The sequence below is a fragment of the Zonotrichia leucophrys genome, chromosome 1, assembly GCF_028769735.1.
Source record: "Zonotrichia leucophrys gambelii isolate GWCS_2022_RI chromosome 1, RI_Zleu_2.0, whole genome shotgun sequence".
Classification (NCBI taxonomy): domain Eukaryota; kingdom Metazoa; phylum Chordata; class Aves; order Passeriformes; family Passerellidae; genus Zonotrichia; species Zonotrichia leucophrys.
In genome coordinates, this window is record NC_088169.1 from 114,924,944 (window position 1) to 114,944,060 (window position 19,117).

The following is a 19,117-nucleotide window of genomic DNA, read 5'->3' on the forward strand; positions in this document are numbered from 1 at the left end:
TTGGTGGAGCAGGGAGAGGGCGGTGCTTCGGTTTCCTCGGTAACGGCGGCGGCGGCTCGCGGGCCCAGCGGGCGGGTCCCGGGCCCAGGTCGGTGCTGCGGCCGCACCGGGGAGGGCGGCCCGGGGCCGGCCTTCCCTGTTCCGGCTTTCCCGGGGACCTTGTGCTGCTCTGAGAGAGGAGACCGTCCTGGCCTCTAGAAGGGACCCGCGGCCGCTGCCGAGGTCCTGCGGTGCGGACGGGAGGGAGTTAAGGCCGGCGCTGGGAGCTGCGATCCCCCGCACCCAGGCCTGGTCCCGAGCTGGGTCCTTGCACCCCGTGTGCCAGAGGCGAGCCACGCACAGAGCCCAGGTATTTGATTTATTTCTGCTTCTGCGCTGAAAGGGGAGCTGGGCGGCAAATCCAGCACGGCCACTACCAAAGCTTTTCACTGTTTATACATTTTAGCGAACAAGGGCATTAATGTTCACTGGCTGCAACTCTTATCTGTTGGTGTCCTGCCTTCTGTTGGCTCACGACTCTCTTGCTTCCCATGATAATTAGCCCACATGCTCAGTCTTTCCCTTCTTTTGGATCTTAGACCATTGAAATCTATCCAGCTCTAAACCTAAACAAGGCAGTTCTACCGAAAAAATTCATTTGTTTTTCAAACAACTGGACATCGCTTAGAGCTTGTTTGTTGGCTGCTGTCTATTTCACTGATTAAATCTCCTGTGTTGTTGATTAGGTTTGGAAATAGACAAAGATCAGAAGTGAAAGAACATCCTTTCTTAAGAAAAAAGCTTAGACAATTTGCCGTTAAGCTCCTGGACCAGACTCTGGCTTAAATGATTTTTGAGATGTATGTTTTATGTCACTGTAGGCAAAATATCAGCTGGCAAAAAAGAGGGGGAAAAAGGCACCTGTGTTAGCTGTAACTGCTGTAACTCTTCACAGCTGAGAAAAAATCATGAAAATAGGGGCAGGGCAAGAAGTCAAGGGTACATTTCTTTCCCACTGTGTTCTTAAATAATGACTGTGCCAACTGGTAGGAAATTTTGCTAGAAAAACATGTCTCTAATTAAAATATTTCTAGAAACTTTTGTATATTTAAGGTTTTGGATTTAAAAGTGAAGCCCTAGAGGTATTTTTAAGGGCTTATATTTCCTCCTGTTTCATTTTAGTAATGCCTACAATGTATTTTTTTGGCCCTCCAGAATGTGTTTTTTTTGACCCTCTATTTTTTGACCATCTAGAATAGATAGATGAAGCTCTTGATTAGATAAGAAAGTAATGTGTGCTGGAGCAGGGTTTTGTCAGGTTAATTTGATAATAAACAGCTCTGATCTGCTCTGTGAGTTGTATATATGGATTAGAAAAGGAGTGGAGCATAAAGCAAAAGGAATTAGAATGAGAGACTTGCTATAACTAATGTTGAGTTTTTTTAACCTGGTAATAATGCTGTGTAGCTGTAATGTAGATAATGACCAGTCCTGAATCAAAATGCACCATAGAAAGCTCTAAGAAAGATCTGTATTTAAAAAGGAAAAAAAAAATTGTCCTTTAGCCAGAATGATTACTTTTGTGACTATATTAAATGCAAAGTTTTGAAATTACTGAAAACTGTTAATAATCATTTTGTCGTCAGTTAGTGAAGAAGTGTGATCAAAGATTTGTTATTGATGGGGTTTTTTTACCTTTCCCTCCTCCTGCTATGATTTGCAACCTGAGTTACCCAGTGCTGTGTCTTTTTAATTTATTAAGAATAAACAGCCTTCAGCACTCCAGAAATCCCCTGACATAAATTAAATACTTTATTATTCAAGGCATCTCGAAGGTTTCAGTTGTCTGATTGCTGAAATTATTTCCAGTGGAATTCATTCAGGGCAGACAAGGGTTATCCTCTTTGCAGGGAGCATTTAGCCAGGTATTGCAGGGCAACACGTGATGTAATCTCCTTTGAATGTGCCACTGCCAGGTAACTTCAGCCAGGGTCTGGGCAGCAGCAGAGGTTTGGCATCTCCCTGACGTGTGGGTGAATGTTTTGGTGTGTGTTAGGTCTATTTTAATCAGTTTCTATTTGTGGTGAATGAAGAGTTCCTAATTTATACATGTCAATATTGGCAAATTAGAGTTTGAATTGAACAATTTATTGAATGCAGGGGTCAGTAAATTCTGTAGCAGGTGCTGCAGAAGGGAAATACTGTTTTGTTGTTTGAATGGTGTACTGCTGACAATTTGAGGTAAATATAATGCCCATTTTGGTGGGCGCCCTGGTGGCGCTGCGTTGTGCCCCGCTTTGGGCTGCTCAGGTTTGCTGCCCAGTGAATCAAGGGCACTGTGTGATACAGACAGGGCTATAAACAGCCAGGCTGCTCTGGTATCCTGGCTGTAATCAGCTTACCCTCCACGTGCTTATGAGCAGGGCCAGCCCTGGGCTGTGTTAGTGCAGGGTCCCGCTCACACCAGGCATGTGAGGCTGCTCGGCCCCATGCCCGCCCTGCAGGTAGCACTGTGCCAACAGCTCCGATTCCCTCCACAGCCTGGGCTCCCTGTGACCTGCAGCCACAGCCATGGGGTTGTTTGACAAGCTGGCAGGATGGCTTGGCCTGAAGAAGAAGGAGGTTCACGTCTTGTGCCTTGGCTTGGACAACAGCGGCAAAACGACGATCATCAATAAACTTAAACCTTCAAACGTGAGTAGCCTGCGTGGTTCACTGCTGGGGGTTTGTCTGATCTGGGCTTGCATGCTGTTACAGAGGATGTGCCCATGGAAAAGATGTGCAGAGCTTGTGATTTAGCACAGTGGAACAAATATTTTTTAAGATTTTCCAGCTAACTGAAACTAAGGGTAGGCATTCACGTGCACATTATTTTCCAGAAAAACCCCACTGTTAACATGGCACACTTTTGTTAAGATCACCCAACAAAGAAGGGTTTATGATGGCTGAAATCAGGATCTGAAGCAGTCGCTTAAATCACTTAAATAATTGTCACAGGATTATAGTCACAATTGATGGTGAACATTTAGGATTAATACAGTTGTACAACAACTTATCATGTTTATTTTAATCACTTCCTTAAAAATACTAAGTGCATAAGAGATAACAAAATAGAAATAAAAAGAAGATGCATGTTTAAGGGTGACTTCACTATTTTTAAAGCAGAATAATTTTCAAAATAATTACCATTGCGATTTGCAGTTTATTCATCCGGTGAAAAGTGTTTGAGGCCTCTAGGAGTGCCTAATATTCTGAAAGTAGGATTCTTGTTTATAGATATGTTTATGGACTCAAATGGACTAATTTTGATAGGCATGTTCAAAGCCAAAGGTTGTGCATCTTGGTAATTTGCATCTGGGAAACTGCTTTTTGCTGTTTACATCAGGACACAGCTTTTTTTATTATTATTATGAATTTTTATTAAATTTTACCTGATGAGTCCACTGGACATTGTTTAAAAAGTGTGACATAGTGGTGAGTCTGCTACTCTTCCATTCCTGGCAATTATTCTTCCACTGAAAATTGAGTAGATTTATAAACAAAGACTATAAACTCCTTGCTATGTGCTGCCAGTTGTTAGGGAGAAAGGCTACAATGTGTACCAGGCAAATTGTACTTTATGTAATTACTGAGACCTTTTTTGTAGAGGGTTCTTATGTCATGCCTTAAGCAGTAAAGGATTCCTAACTACAGTTGAACTCAAACTTGAAGATTTATCACAATAATGGGCATTAGAGAAGCTCTCAGTGGAATTACATGAGTGGAATAAATAGAATTTGTTTGTAATAAGAATTTATAGGAGGATAACTTTGTATCCAACTTGTCTAAGTCCTGCTCTTGCAAGACATGCCAAATAGTCTAGCATGTAACAAATGTCATTAGAACAAAGTTAATAAAACTGTTTATTTTTAGTAAGTTCAATGGACAGGTTATTCTGATCTCTGGCTCAACTCAGTCTTCAGAAGAACTTGTGCTTTGCCCCAGCAGCAATATATTAGGGCTTGGTAAATCCAAATGTGTTTCCATCTGTCTGCAGTTGTTTCTGCTGGACCTGCCTATGGATGGTGTTTGGAATAAGGGGCTCAAGGAGTCTGTGCAAGGATTGCATGTCACTTTCTCAGACAGCTCTGTAATCTATGGGGTGTGACCTTTCTTCCTGCTCAATATCCATGCTTCTTAGAGGAGCTGTTCCTTTTCCACCAACTTAGCTGATAGGTTCCTTGACCAGCTCAGTAGTAAATCAGTTATCAGACAGAGCTCTTAATAATGCTCTGTGTTTTGGCAGTTCCAGTAGTGTTTACTCTATTCCCCAGAAAACAAAAAACCCTTGATTCTGAATTACTTTACTTTTCTGGGAACTTTCCTAATATTTCACAGTTTAGGGCAAAAACAGATCTGTAATTTATTCATGTTTTAAATATATTTCAGTATTTGCATTTTCTAATTTGATTGTAAAATCTGTGCTTTCTTTCCTTCAAAGGCTCAAACTCAGGACATCGTTCCAACAATAGGATTCAGTATAGAGAAATTCAAAACTTCAAGGTACTACTTTCTTTCTTCAGTAGCAGTAATGATTATTACACCATAGCTGGACTTCATGATCTCTTTCAGTGGGTTTGTAACTGAGTATCATGTATGGGGTGTAATGACATGACATTGCAGTTTGTTGAAATGTACTATCCATGAGACTTAATATGATCCAGGACTGAGTGTGTTAGAATATAATGTGTGTTTTGTGCTGCTATAAAACTATTAAAAATTTTTTAAAATGTTTTTTAGTTTTTTTTGCAGTAGCCTGTATAAACATCTGATCCCTGTCTGTTGGGAGTTTGAGAATAGGGCACTGTTACAGACTGGAGGAGAGACAGCTGCTGAGGTGGCAGCCTAAATTCCACTCTCAATCTGGTAACCTAAATTAAGCACTCTCACTGGAGGTACTCTGAACAGATTGCAGTGTAATCTCATTAAATGCAAAAGGATGGCTACAGCATTAGCAATGTAAAGGTGGCAGGAGCAAGGGCCAGGAAGCACAGTAATAAGTCATTAGTTGAATGAAGACTAAGATTTAGATTATCTAAAGAATGGCGTGACATGAGGATATTTGAAGGAGGCAGCATCATTTTGGTATTTTGTGGCCTTCATTGGATATTTTAGTGTGTCTTCAAACCAAGCAGTATGGCCTCACTGGGTGGGAGATCTGCAAGAAAATTGTTTATTCCTTGACCTGATATGTCACAGTGAGAGCTTTTGCATTTCTCTAAGAGCTTCCACAACTGAGTTCTGTCCCAATAAAGTACATCAGGCAAGTTTGGGGCTTCACATGTGAGAATGTAAATTTATATTGCTTTTTTTATTCTGATCCTGTAGTAGGAGAGATGATGACTTGTAAATACACCATGTAGAATGTTTAAAAAAACAACCTCTAACTAAAACCCACCCCAAAACCTCAAACTCTACAAACTGACAAACCCACAACTCTATGTCTGGACATGGAGTGGGAAGGATGTCTGGAGAGCTTCCTTTCCCCAACCTCCTTTTTTTGGGGGGCCTCCACTTGGAGAGCTACACGGGGCTACCCAAAAAAGGAGAGCCTAGTTCTGAACTCAGTGTTGCCTCTGTAAACTTTTCAGGAGCAGATGAGAACTTTTGGTAGTGTTCAGTAAGTTGCTTTGCTCTTTGTAGTGTTTGGGTGAAATCTCACGGTGGCAAAGACTGCTCTTTGTAGCTTGGTCATCTGAACTCACCTGTTTTTACCAAAATGTACTTTTTTTTCTCCCCTAAAGGTGGAATTTTTATTTTTTTAAGCCTTTTATTTTGCTCACATTTATACCTGTCTAGGGACAGAATTTAAGACAGACCATGGACTTCAAGTCATGGTTCATCTGAATTTCATTTACTCATAAACAGTATTTGATATCAGTGTGATAGAGAGAGAGACTGAATGGGAGCTTATTTTGCATTTGATGTAACTTCAAATAATTGGTTTAGTTCTTTTATTCAGATAATAAACACATTTCCCTTTGTGAAATATTTTTATAATAGGGCTGCAAAACTGAGTAGGTTCATTTGAAGGCAAATAATGCAACCTGAGTTCTTTTGGGAATTTTTCTCACTTGATTGGGATTCAAACTGATCTGGCTTATTTTTTTTTTTTTATTTTTGGACAGAGGAGCAAAGAAAATGGATCTGGTTTGAATTTTGTTCTTTTTTCCTGGGCCTCATGCATTTCTTTTCTTTGCAGTTTGTCTTTCACAGTGTTCGATATGTCAGGTCAAGGGAAATACAGAGACCTCTGGGAACACTACTACAAGTAAGCCTACAATTTGTTTTAAAGCATTGCTGTTCCTATTAACTATTGTGTAGGGTATTTAAACAGAGGTATGATAATATCTAGTGGTTAGAAATGATTCAGAGAAGGCTTTTACCTGGTGTTTGACAGAAGGTTTACTCTGGATAAATAAAACTTTCTATTCTAACAAATGAAAAATTTTATCTGGTGTTACTCTGTGCTTTCAGGGACAACTTTAAAGTACATACTAGAGATGAGATTTAAATGTTGAAACCTGAAAACAAATCCTCTAAGAAAGCTCAAGATGAGTTAGGTTTCCAGCTTTTCAGTTCTTCTGTAGGTCAGTTACTTAAAACCAAGATATTGGCTGATGGCTGAGATTTTTAGAGGTGAGGGGAATGAACCTCAGAGGATAAGGCACATGTAACTAAGAACCTGAATGCACATTCTTAATTTCATTTATTAAACAGGATATTTTCTGTATTTATAACACTCTGGTATTGCCTTTTGGTAATAGATGGACACTGTTCTCTGGTTTTAGAGCTTTTAGTGAATCTTGATTATTTATGTTATTTATTATACATGTTTAGTTAATCTTTATTTGAATTGTCTCATTGCTATTCTGCAATGCCTGATCCTGATCTAGATAACATGAACAATACAAAACCATGCAGAAGTAGCTTGGAGAAGTAGAAGGGATAAATTCTGAAGATTATAATATTGATTAAATATTAATATCAGTTGTGATAGAGCTTAAATTGTTTTTTAATTGAGGATTAATGCTTCCTCTCCTTCCTGTGCAAATTGTGTTAGCATTGAAAACATTTGGCCAGCAGATCTTCATTGTTCAATAGTGTTAGATTTGCATTTCAGTAACTGATGCCCTCAGGCTGCTCTCAAAATGCTAGCAGAGTGCTTCATAAGCAAATAATTTTTGTGATTGCTGTATTTAATGCAGTAACTTGTCCCTTGTGGGGCATAAATGGCTTTTTCATCTTACCAGTAACTCCCTAACAGTAAGGGAGTGTTTTAGGTTATGCTGACAGTGAAATATGCACTTGTATCCTCCTCTGGTCCTGAACAAGTGCAGTAGATTAACTTCTAAGAATAGTATAAAAACAAAAATTTCTGTTAATTAAATAAAAATATTCATAAAAATAATGATATGCTGTTCAGTTTATAAAGTTCAAGTCTGGACTTTTCTTCTGTTTATCTTGAAAGTATCTTCTACTTCATTCTCTAAGTACATTTATGTTAAATAACCCCAAAGTCATGTTGTAGCCCTATCCCTGATCCTTCTTTATGAAGTTAATTTTTTGGTGGTAAATACATGCCAGTATTCTTCATTCCTCTCCTAAAATACTCTGTGCTCTTGAAAATTGCTTAGGCATTTCCAGCTCATATGCAAAAGCTTTATCTAGTAAAGGTTCTGTACACCAGAAAAAAATGGGCCTTCTCATACATTCTTGGGCTGCTCAGGTTATTTCTGGTTTCCAGCAGCTATAGATCTGTTTCTTATCAAAATACAAAGATAGATGGTGCTGGAGGGTAAAGAATGTATTCATAATGGTGTCTCAGAGAAATTTAAACTGAAGGAGAAGTGATTACATTAAAATGTAAATATATTTCTGTGGGTGTTTACAACAGGTGAATTATGAATTTGTGAGATTTTATTCGGTTTTCAAAACAAGTTTCAATAAATGGAACGTCAAGTCAAAATATCATTAACATCCTGAAATAATGACCTGAGTAGCTGCATTTATGTTGTGACTGTGGTCACACTACCAGCAAAATGTCCTAATGATTTGAAATAGTTGAAAGTTTTTACCTATTATTTGAAAAAAAAAAGAAAAAAAGAAAGATTCTGTTTATGCAGGATATGTTGTAAAGGTTAAAATAAGCTGCATATGCCTAGCTGTGGACACAGGTTTTGTCTAAAAAGGTATTTGACCTTTCTTTAAAGAAACTTTAGTACAGGAAATACAGAATTTCTGTAAAGATCTGTCTTTATGGGAGTTTTCCCTCCCTGACCACAATGTCAAAATAGCAGTTGGTTACATTATGAAGTTGATTTTTCAGTCTGGGTAGTAAAACCAAGCTTTTCTAGGTGTGTGGAGAGTGAACCTTGTAGGGGCAGGTAACACCCTCATGTCTAAAAAAAAATATGCATGTTACCAAAAGATTGAATTTCAGAAATAAGACAGGATTCAAATGTTAATGGTAAATAACAATGAGAAAAATTAGAGGAAAAATCAAGTTTGTTCGGACTTTTTTCTTGGTGTTTCTTCTGAAGCCTTTTCTTATTCACAGAATATTCATTTCTTTGAGAACCTATAATTTGCCACTTTGCTCTTTTTATGTTATGCAGAGAGGCCCAAGCCATTATTTTTGTCATTGATAGCAGTGACAAATTAAGAATGGTTGTGGCCAAAGAAGAACTTGACACCCTTCTGAATCATCCAGGTGAGGAGGCTTTTTTCCCATTCTGTGTCCATATTTGTTATGTTGCCTTAAGAAAAGCTTAAGAAAATCTGACACGTTCTGAGTACTTTGCAAATATTTTAACCTTTCATGAATATTAGCACAATAATCTTCCAAAACACGTGGGTTTTTTTTTTTACCTGTTCACATTTGGAAATTGGTCACACTACAGCTTTCTACACTTGGGTTGTGTTGGTCTCTTATTAATCAATATAGATCAAAAGTTTCATTTTGAGAAAGAATAGACTTGGAGTTAGAAGCAGGAGAGGCTTCTTGTGATGACCAGCAGAGACAAAACTGTCTTTTTTTTTACCATGAGACAGCTAACTCCTTTAATGTAACATTTAACTTTCTTTTGTCATCTTCATTATAATTTTTTATGTTTTAGCCAGAAATACAAAGGGATAATTACACCAGGCAGTTTCACTTCCCAATGGAAGAGGATATGAGAGGATCTGTGATCAGGGTCTTGGCTTTAGGGATTTGGTTGGGGTTTTTTTACATGAGACTGCTTAATTAAGTTCTGATATCAGTCAATTCTTTGCCCTTCCATGTATCCAACTTACTGGGATGTGTCTGTAAGCAATATGCAACTTTGACTTTCAGCACTTCTGGTAGTTGCTCTGCCTGACCAGAATATTAAACTACATCTAGGAAGTTTAAAAGTGAAATAATCCTGTGATTCCTTAATTATTTATTGAAATGATAGAGCCTTAACTTGTGGGATTCCCATGCTGAAAATAAGAAGGGAAAAGCTGACTTGTATTTCTAAGAAAAGCAATGTGTGATAGGGACAGATATGTTCCCATGACTTTATTTTCCATGAAGAGTTTATACAACACTTTAATTCATCAACAGAGATGCTGGAGCTGACTGGACCTTCTGGTTCTCATGCTCTAATTTCTCATTCAAATGCAGACACTGAAAAGGCAGTGTTACAAAAGTCACAGGGAGGATGAGGTGAGCCAAAGGCTGCAGGTGGATTACACAGAGGCCAGGGCACTTTGTCCCGAGTCAGGAATTAACTGCAGCAGTTAACCCAATTCTCTGAGTGGAGTGACCCACACAGGGCCAAGGGTGAGAGGTAAAGCTGCTGGAAGAAGTTACTGGTTTAACAGAGGGCAGAAAAATAAAAATGTTCAGACAGAGTAGAAGCAACCTTAGGTGGGGCTTTTCATTTAGGCTTTAATTGGTCACTAATGCTGACCTAGCAGGTCAGTGCTGTTCAGTTGTTGATGAGTTTGTGTCTGCAAGTTCAAAAGACCAAAAGACCAGGCTGTGGCCGCTGAGTGCAGTCCTGAGAGCCAGGAGACAGCAGTTGTGGATTTCTGCCTTGGTGTGGCTTAGCTCCAACAGCAACAGTGTCACTGATTTATCAGTTTTGATATATCACATGTAAGAGAACCAAAGAGCTTAAAAAGTTCTTTTAGGATAATGGTCAATAAAAGTAGCTGTTGGGTGAATCAATATACAACAGGTTTGCTCTATCAGTACTTTTATTTGTATTAGTGTTCTGTCTTTGTTGCTGCATACCCTACTTTCTCCCAATCTGCTTCTGTCAGTGTCATCCTCCTGGAGTGTTTTAAATGTATGTATTTACCTAAGTTTTAAATGGAATTAAATCAATTCCTGTCTCTGAAAATCTTAGCAATCCCACAGTAAAACAGTTCTCTGTCTTTTTGCCAGGCTTTGCCTGAGGGAAAGGGAAGGGATTGTGTCCTGTGATGCATTAATGGGGTTAGAAGTTGTACTACCTGGGACTCTTTTGTGAATCAGAGCTATAAATTATTTTTACTGACATTAATGGACAATGCACTCTTCAAATAACAGTTTGTTTAATGGTAACTGTATCATATTTTGCTTTTTTACTCAAATTTCATTCTTCAGCACTTTGAAAGATGGTAGCTGTAGATTACCTGGATTAGATGATGACTCTTGGGTCACTTCACCTCCAGCACATGCTTCTAAACTAAACTGAAATTCTTGTAAATTTGAAATTCTTTGTGTAAAATTGCACATCACACATCTAGTGTCTGGAATGTTTTTAAATGTGTTGATTCATAACCCCTTGCAGCTAGAAAAATTTTGCTTTCCATTAGTAACTGTGAAAATTGTGGGAGGGAAATTGTGGCAGGAAATACAAATTTCTGTGACCATTACTTTATTTAGTAAATATCTTTGGGTCTGGCTGGGAAGGTTGTGCCCCTTTCTAATTGTTTAGGAAAACACTGGAAACTCCTTGATTAACTTGGCTGTTTGCATATGTGATGTCAGCTAATTTATGTGGCTTTAATTTACCCATAGCCTGCAAACTGTGGCTACCAGGGTTCATTTAATTATACTGTAAATTACTGTAAAAATTTCAGTCAAGAGACTCAATAGCTGTTCAACTATGGAATCAAAACAGAGATTTAATTATTTGCTTGTATTTTGAGGCCTTTGACGTGTGTTTATGGATATCAGAGGACAAAAGAGCTCCAGGAAGGGTAAATAGTTTGTGAAAATTGTCAGTGTTTTGATCAGCACTTAGCATCTCTGAATGAATATGGGGAGGTAGTGCTATCTCCACTGATTCTGTGGAAAGGTTTAGTAGGAAGGTGGAAAAGAACATAATTAGGAGAGTTCAAACCATTTCAGCATTGACAGTTTGTTGGAATTTTGGGGGCTTTATCATCTTCCTGCCCATCAGCAGGGGCAGATAGCTTATGTTTAACATTTTAAAATAAATCTTCACCTAGTTTCCTGTGTGAAATAACCTTTTATTTTTACTATTTTAAAAAGAGCCTGTGTAGCAATTTTCATTGAGGTGGTAGTGTGTAAGTTCTTTTCCGATCAAACACTGATGGATAGACTAAAACCTAGATTTTCTCTAATCCTGTATATCATTCTTTGTATAAATAATATGAAAAAAAGTGAGTTAGTCTTGGTGCTAGTAATTTTCTTGGCAGTGCTACATCTCTAACTTTGAAGAGAATATGTTTTGTTTCCTTTCAATCACCATACAGTCTTTTGGGATAATCTGTGAGGTTTAAACTTGGCTATGTGTAAGTATCCCAGAAATTGCCAGAGTACTTTGTTTGGTCTGTAGTTGTCACTGCTAGCTGAAAGAGCTTCTGGAGAAGAAGTCCTAGGGAAGGGAGAATAAGGGATGTCCACATGTGCATTTTTTCCAGTTTTATGAATTCTCTGAAGTAATGGATGCTTTCAAGGACACTAAAGGACAATTGAGGCTACCCTTCTCAGCTATTGTTGTGATGTTATGAATGAGCACAAATTATTTTTTCCATCCACTTTATACATCCAGTCCTCACCAAGCAGAGATGTGCAGTGTTTGTAGGCAGTGGTTTGATCTCTTGTTCCTCAGCTTCACCAGCAATTCCTATCCCAAGCTTGAAGTGTGGGTATAAGGTAGGGGGAGAGGGGGTGGAAGATTCCAAAGCCTGCAAGGAAGTGTGTGAGCATTTTGGAAGCATGCAGCAGAGGCCAGGTGAACCCAACAGTGTGTGCATCTTGGTAGGATACAACCTTCAGAGAATTGCAGCTCCAGGTGAGCAGAATACCTTGCTGTGTTGTTTGTAGCCTGTTACATGCAGAGATGATTGAGTGCTGCCCCATGGCCTGAGAGTTGTGTCTCTGCTCGTGCCCAGACATCAAGCACCGCCGGCTGCCTATTCTGTTCTTTGCTAACAAGATGGACCTCAGGGATGCAGTGTCATCTGTGAAAGTGTCTCAGCTGCTCTCCTTAGAAAACATCAAAGACAAGCCCTGGCATATCTGGTAAAGCTCTCTTTTTCTATGCTTTTATTGGCATTACTTTGTGCATTCCTATTTTAGCCCTGTCGTGCCACTCACTGCTGTATAAAATAAATGGAGTAGCTAAAAGCCAGGTTCCACACATGAAACACTAAATATTAAAATACTTATGGTGAAAATTACTTTAAATGTACAATGCATTCATTTAGACTGTGTCTGTAAAGTTTTCACAGCACAACTGTTAGCCAAGTAATGGAATGGAGGATTTCCAGTGAAATCAGAAAGAGTTGCTATGAGAAGAACAGTTGACATTATATTTTGCTGGGAAATTGAGTAGAATTGTTATCAGAGTGCTCCTGCTAGATTACCTTGCAGGTTTGAGAATATCAATAATAAAACTTTTGGAATTTTTTTCCACTCTGCAGATGCTTCAGTAAAGTGTTGTTGAAAGACCGCTTAGTAAACTGTTCTCTTCTGTATTCAGAGAGACTGTACTCTTTGTACCCTGTCATGTTTGAGGGGATTTTTAGTTGTAGGAGCTAGTATTTTCTTCCTGAAGGATGTAAGCTTTACTTAGTGCTGGTGTTCACAAGGAAAAAACTCTCCTTTTATCAGAAGTGCTTTATAGAAGTTACTTTTTTGTCCTATTAAAGTCCTCAGCTGTTATAAATAGAAGTGAAATCAGCAGCTAAATGCTGCTGAAAGGTACAATGTTCATTTTAGGCCCTTTCATGTTAAACTTGATTACCTGGGCATTGTTTTTGTCCAGAAATCACACTCATGAATTCCCAAGTTTGTTGGCAGATCGTTTTATAGGGAACTGCAGTTACAATCCAGATTCACTGCTGTGCTGTGGTTCACAAATTGAGGAATGAAGAGCATTTAAACAGTTATCCCCCAGTGATTCAGAAGGTGGATTTACACTGCTCTCAGTGCAGCAGAATGGTTTTATTCATTAACAGACACTCCTGGGGTTGCTGCTACAATGCAGTGTGTACACACACATAGTTCCTCCTTCTGGTACTCCAGCATTCTCATGTGTGTAGGAACTGTGTGGAGAACATTTGGGCCTGATCATATTAAAAGTCTTATCCAGCCTAAATGATTCCATGATTGATGGCTGCTGTTGGAGGGAGTAAACATCTTTCACAGCATTGTGTGAGGAGGGAGGTGCTGCAGAACAAGGTGTCTGCCTCGTGTGGGAGCTCTCCCAGAGCCCCTCATGTTCCAGCAATGATTCTTTGTGCCTTGAAACTGGAATTAAGAGATCATATCATGAAATAGTGTTTCCCTGTGGGGAAGGTACCCTATATTATTTGAGGAGCAGTCTTCTCCGTAGGAAGAAAACTTAAGGAAACTACCTGATGCTACTTTGCAATTATGTAAATTACAAGTTTGGTGATGACTCAACTAAAACTGGTATTTTTACAATGTTTCTGAAATTTGATTTGTTTCTTTCAGTGCCAGTGATGCTCTTAAAGGAGAAGGATTACAAGAAGGTGTGGATTGGCTTCAAGGTATATCATATGTAATTCTCTTGCTGTATTTTCATTCTGTTTAACTCTTTCATTTTGTAAGGTTTTTTCTTTATTATTTCCTTTGTTTTCTTTCTGTCCATTTCTGCTGTCAGATCAAATTACACAGTGAGTACTAAAGCTCTATCTCATATGTGCCTTTCATTTACCTCCTTAATGTACACAAAACATCATGTGGCCTTCCCTGACCAAAGTGTGTATTATGAAATACTAATGCACACTCTGGCAAACAGTGTAGCACTTTCATTTATACAATACCAGCTCCCATACTTCAGTTTCTTATTGTGGTAGTTCAGTTTCTTCTTTAATTTATTCTTAATGTCCTATCCCTGTTTTACATAACTTGATGTTATGTACCAAGAAATGGTGAAAGAAAATACCCAAGTACACAGATAAATACACCGGTTTTAATTATACACCTTCAGCTCTTTAGTCCAGAGCCAAAAGAAGAACTTGTTACACCATAACGATTATGGGACATGCAGACACTCATAACTGCATGGAAAATATCAGATCCAGCTTGGATGATGTCTGACATCCAGCATCTTTAATTACAAACTTGATACAGATGTTGTGTAATTACAAACTTGATACAGATGTTGTGTAATTACAAACTTGGTCCAGATGTCGTGTCTCCTTCTGTTGTGTGTTGGTAAGGCTCTGGTCTCTCTTGTCCTCCTGTTCAACGTTTAGATTAGTGAGGTGTGGCATAGTTTTGGCAGGCTGGTCCCAGTTTTAGCTCCCTGGCTGCCGTTGCTTGTGCTGTGAAGTGCTTGGGGTGGTGCGGGCTCTGCAGCACCCGGCTGTGCTGTGCCCTGCTGGCCACGGGGTGTCAGCGCTGGCCTGGGGACAGAGCCCCTTGCACGGGGGTGGCAGCCAGCCCTGGAGTGGGGACAGAGCCCCTTGCACGGGGGTGGCAGCCAGCCCTGGAGTGGGGACAGAGCCCCTTGCACGGGGTGACAGCCAGCCCTGGCCTGGGGACAGAGCCCCTTGCACGGGGGTGACAGCCAGCCCTGGCCTGGGGACAGAGCCCCTTGCACGGGGGTGACAGCCAGCCCTGGAGTGGGGACAGAGCCCCTTGCACAGGGGTGACAGCCAGCCCTGGAGTGGGGACAGAGCCCCTTGCACGGGGGTGACAGCCAGCCCTGGCCTGGGGACAGAGCCCCTTGCACAGGGTGACAGCCAGCCCTGGAGTGGGGACAGAGCCCCTTGCACGGGGGTGGCAGCCAGCCCTGGAGTGGGGACAGAGCCCCTTGCACGGGGGGGCAGCCAGCCCTGGCCTGGGGACAGAGCCCTTGCACGGGGTGACAGCCAGCCCTGGAGTGGGGACAGAGCCCTTGCACGGGGTGACAGCCAGCCCTGGAGTGGGGACAGAGCTCCTTGCACGGGGGTGGCAGCCAGCCCTGGCCTGGGGACAGAGCCCCTTGCACAGGGTGGCAGCCAGCCCTGGCCTGGGGACAGAGCCCCTTGCACGGGGTGACAGCCAGCCCTGGCCTGGGGACAGAGCCCCTTGCACAGGGTGACAGCCAGCCCTGGCCTGGGGACAGAGCCCCTTGCACAGGGTGACAGCCAGCCCTGGCCTGGGGACAGAGCCCCTTGCACGGGGGTGGCAGCCAGCCCTGGAGTGGGGACAGAGCCCCTTGCACGGGGGTGGCAGCCAGCCCTGGAATGGGGACAGAGCCCCTTGCACTGCCCTAGTCCAGCCTAACCCATCCCCACTGCTCTGGGGACACCAGGATGTCCTTTCAACTTAGACTCGTCCTGCTGGCTAGAAAAAGATTTTACCCAGTTATTGTAGAGTACAAAAACATTGGGTGATGTTTTCAAGGGGAGAGCTGCTCACCAAAAATAGTCTTTAGAAAGAGATTTACTGCCCTACAGAGGAGCAGTGATGTATCTTCCACCAGGATTTTGGTACTGGGTTTCCTCCTCTCCTGTATTCTATCATCATAGAGGCAGATTCCAAATCATAATTTTTCCTCATTTCAGGCACAGTGCTGGCTTAGTAATGTTTTTGTACTATGTTCAGAGTCTCCACTTCTCTTGGAAGAACCTTTAAGAGTTTCAGTCCAAATTTGGGGTTTTTACATAGCTTCATGCTACTTAAAAGGATCTCAAATGCTTGTGTAAATATTTTCTGACAAAATATTGAAGCTATATATGTAGATTTTTTTTTTTTTTAAGCACAGCAAGCAGATGCTTCTGCTGTCACTCACATAGCTCTTACAGCTATTCATTTCTTATGGAGTGTTAAAATTCTTAATTTTCTGAGCTGAAAATCCTCATGAAGGCCCTCTATCTGAAAATTTCCTTGAAGCCCCTGGTTCAGTGAACCCAAAAGCTGAAGAGGGGTTGAGTTGAAATGTCACTGTTAACCTAAACACATGTAGTTTGGCAATTATATGTTTAAAGGCTGAATACTTTGATATTTCAAGGACAAATTTTTACTCTCGATTCTCCTCATTCCTAGGGCACCAGATGGAAATATTTGGAACAAATCTGTAGTTATGGTAGTCCCTAAATCACAGCCTGGGGATGCCATAAAATTCAGAGGAGGAAATGACACCTGGTGAATGAGTACACAGTTCTTGTCAGCAGCCAAGCTTTTCTTAGTCACCCCTTCCAGAGCCATTTCACAGTTGGGGTGGCAGGAGCAGAAAGCTTTGTGGGTTTTTCTCCATAGTGAAGGCTGAGTTTGCTATTCCCCTATTTTGTAATGGGGTTGCTTTTGCAGCAGCACATCCTCCATAGGGTAAAACAAACCTGTCTCACAGCATTCCCCCTTAGTGGGGGACATTGTGCTGATTTCCACATTTTGTAATGGGATGCTGGATGCTTTTGGTAACCAAGAAAATGTTTGAAGTGAGTTGAAAAGTGGCAATCGGGCAGCAATATGGAGAAGTGTGGCTACAGACTGCAAAGTTCTCATGTGAGTTATTAGAAACCAAACTTTAAATCTTTTGCTGTTGGGTAGTTCATGTTCAGTTAGGTGGGAGCCAAAATGCCTACAAGGAATTGAAATGCATACTTCATAAAACAAACTTCCAGGTCTTATGGTCATCGAAGTGATCTTATAAGCCTGAAGAAGACAAAAATTGTATTAGATGTGAAGAGTCTCCCTGTTAAATATGCAAGATTTGGGGGAAACAACCTGGCTGTACAGGAATTTCAGAAGTGGATGAAAAGGCAGGTTGAAAACAAATGCTTTGTTGTCTCCCATTCTTGCAACTACACCAAAACATCTAGATCTATTTATGCTTTCCAAAAGCAAAATGCAGCAGGAATTGATCTTGTGCTAAGACTAGATGTCTCTTTTTATTAACAGGTCAGATGCAAGCAATGAAGACATGAGAGATAAATAAAGGATCTATGGGGTTCTTTTACACCTTTTGTCAGTAGGTGAAGAACAGGTTCCTTGGAAAGGAAGAATGCTTTGAAGAAGATGAACAGTTCAGCTAAAATATCCTGTATTGACTTGTTTGAGTTTAGTTTCTCTTCCACAAAAACTGAATGTAGGCAACCTAGCACCTCAGGTATGCACATGGATGAATTAAATTGAATCTTGTGACTGGAGAGCATATACAAAAAAAATATTTGTGTTAACAATAAACATCTGCATTCATTTGAGGTTTAGGTGATAATTAGCCATCAGTAAATGCCCCTGTAGTTTGGGGGGGACATGTTTTGAGCAAATGGGAATATTTATTTTCCAGAGAAAGAGTAATCAGCACTTCCTGAAATCCATCTACCTACTGATTTTAGATGCCCAGTTTTAGGCATTACTGGCATTTTTTTTATATTGAAGTTTGATGTTGGGTTTTTATTATCCATCTCTAATATACTTCTATAAGAGTATTTTGATTAAAGATATAAGGATTCAAGTGTTCAGTATATTTGTTATAGATGATTGCAGATGTTTTTAAGAAATGGCTTTTAATGAAATATTACTACTTGTTTTTTTGTGATTATGCCATGGTTATATTTGCATTCCCATCAATAAAACTTCAAATATATGACATGCCCTGATTGGGTTTTTTTAACTTCAGTATGCTCATTAATGGTCTTTACATCCTAGAGATTTCTGGTTTTCTATTAATTTCATTTGGAATTTGTTTATCCATATTCAAGTGGATATAGCACTGTATATGTAATAAAATGGTATCTCTGTTGCCAAGGGGTTTTTTTTATTAATTGCATATATTTTTTACACTACCTAATCCACTAGACTTCTCTTGCAGATCCTTGAGGAGCATGTGAATCCCAGGATGGGTTACACTGGAAGGGCCCAGCCTCCCTGCTCAGGCAGGACCATCCCAGAGCACAGGATTGCATCCAGGTGGCTCTGGAATACCCCAGTGAGGGGGACTCCACAGCCTCTCTGGACAATCTGCTCCAGTGCATGGGCACTGCACAGGAAGGTTCTTCTCATGTCCAGGTGGAACTTGATGTTGTCATGTCATGGCAAAAACACAGTTAAGGGACAGCTCACTGCTTTACTAGATGATTATTATGAAATGTGTTATATACTTCTCTTGTGTATAAAGACTGTTTTACTTCCAAAAATAAATTTAATAAACTTTCTGGCTCCAAAGTGTACCATAGGTAAAAAATTAAGAACTTTATTTTTGTTCTGCCACTTCAGGAAAGAGCAGGCTGACCCTGGCAGTGCTGAAGACTCCATTTCACTCAGTGATTCCCTGATTCCTGTGGGATATGTGATGTGCAGCTCTTGCAAAAGCTCCCCCCACACCCATTAGCATATAAAACACATAAATGTTCTGTCAGCATCCCTTCTAGGCCTCACCTCACAGAGGAGTATTTGGAGCAAAGGGAGCTGAAATGGGAGAGCTGTCATGTACTCTCAGTTATTAAATAGTTAAACTTAACTCCCCTGCTTTGCCAAAACAAAATCTCACTGTAAGAAATCTTTTTTTACAGGATACTGTGGTTCTTACAGTACAGTTTGTCATGGAAGTATTTTCATGTCTCTTTCTGTGACACTGTTGGCCTTTTATCAACTCTGAATCTAAGTGTCTATACAAAAATCAAATACAAAGGAGGAACAGTAATATATCATTCT

At 40.3% G+C, this 19,117-nt stretch overlaps 1 protein-coding gene across 1 annotated transcript; it reads left to right on the forward strand.

The window, feature by feature from the left end:
• Window positions 1–66: 66 nt before the first annotated feature.
• Window positions 67–18,211, forward strand: ARL6 (ADP ribosylation factor like GTPase 6). Its single transcript, XM_064703937.1, has 8 exons — window positions 67–349; window positions 2,520–2,673; window positions 4,460–4,521; window positions 6,221–6,289; window positions 8,637–8,731; window positions 12,397–12,526; window positions 13,964–14,019; window positions 17,363–18,211. Exons 2-8 carry the CDS (start codon window positions 2,551–2,553, stop codon window positions 17,386–17,388), a joined length of 561 nt encoding a protein of 186 aa, XP_064560007.1. The 5' UTR covers window positions 67–349; window positions 2,520–2,550; the 3' UTR covers window positions 17,389–18,211.
• Window positions 18,212–19,117: the final 906 nt, after the last annotated feature.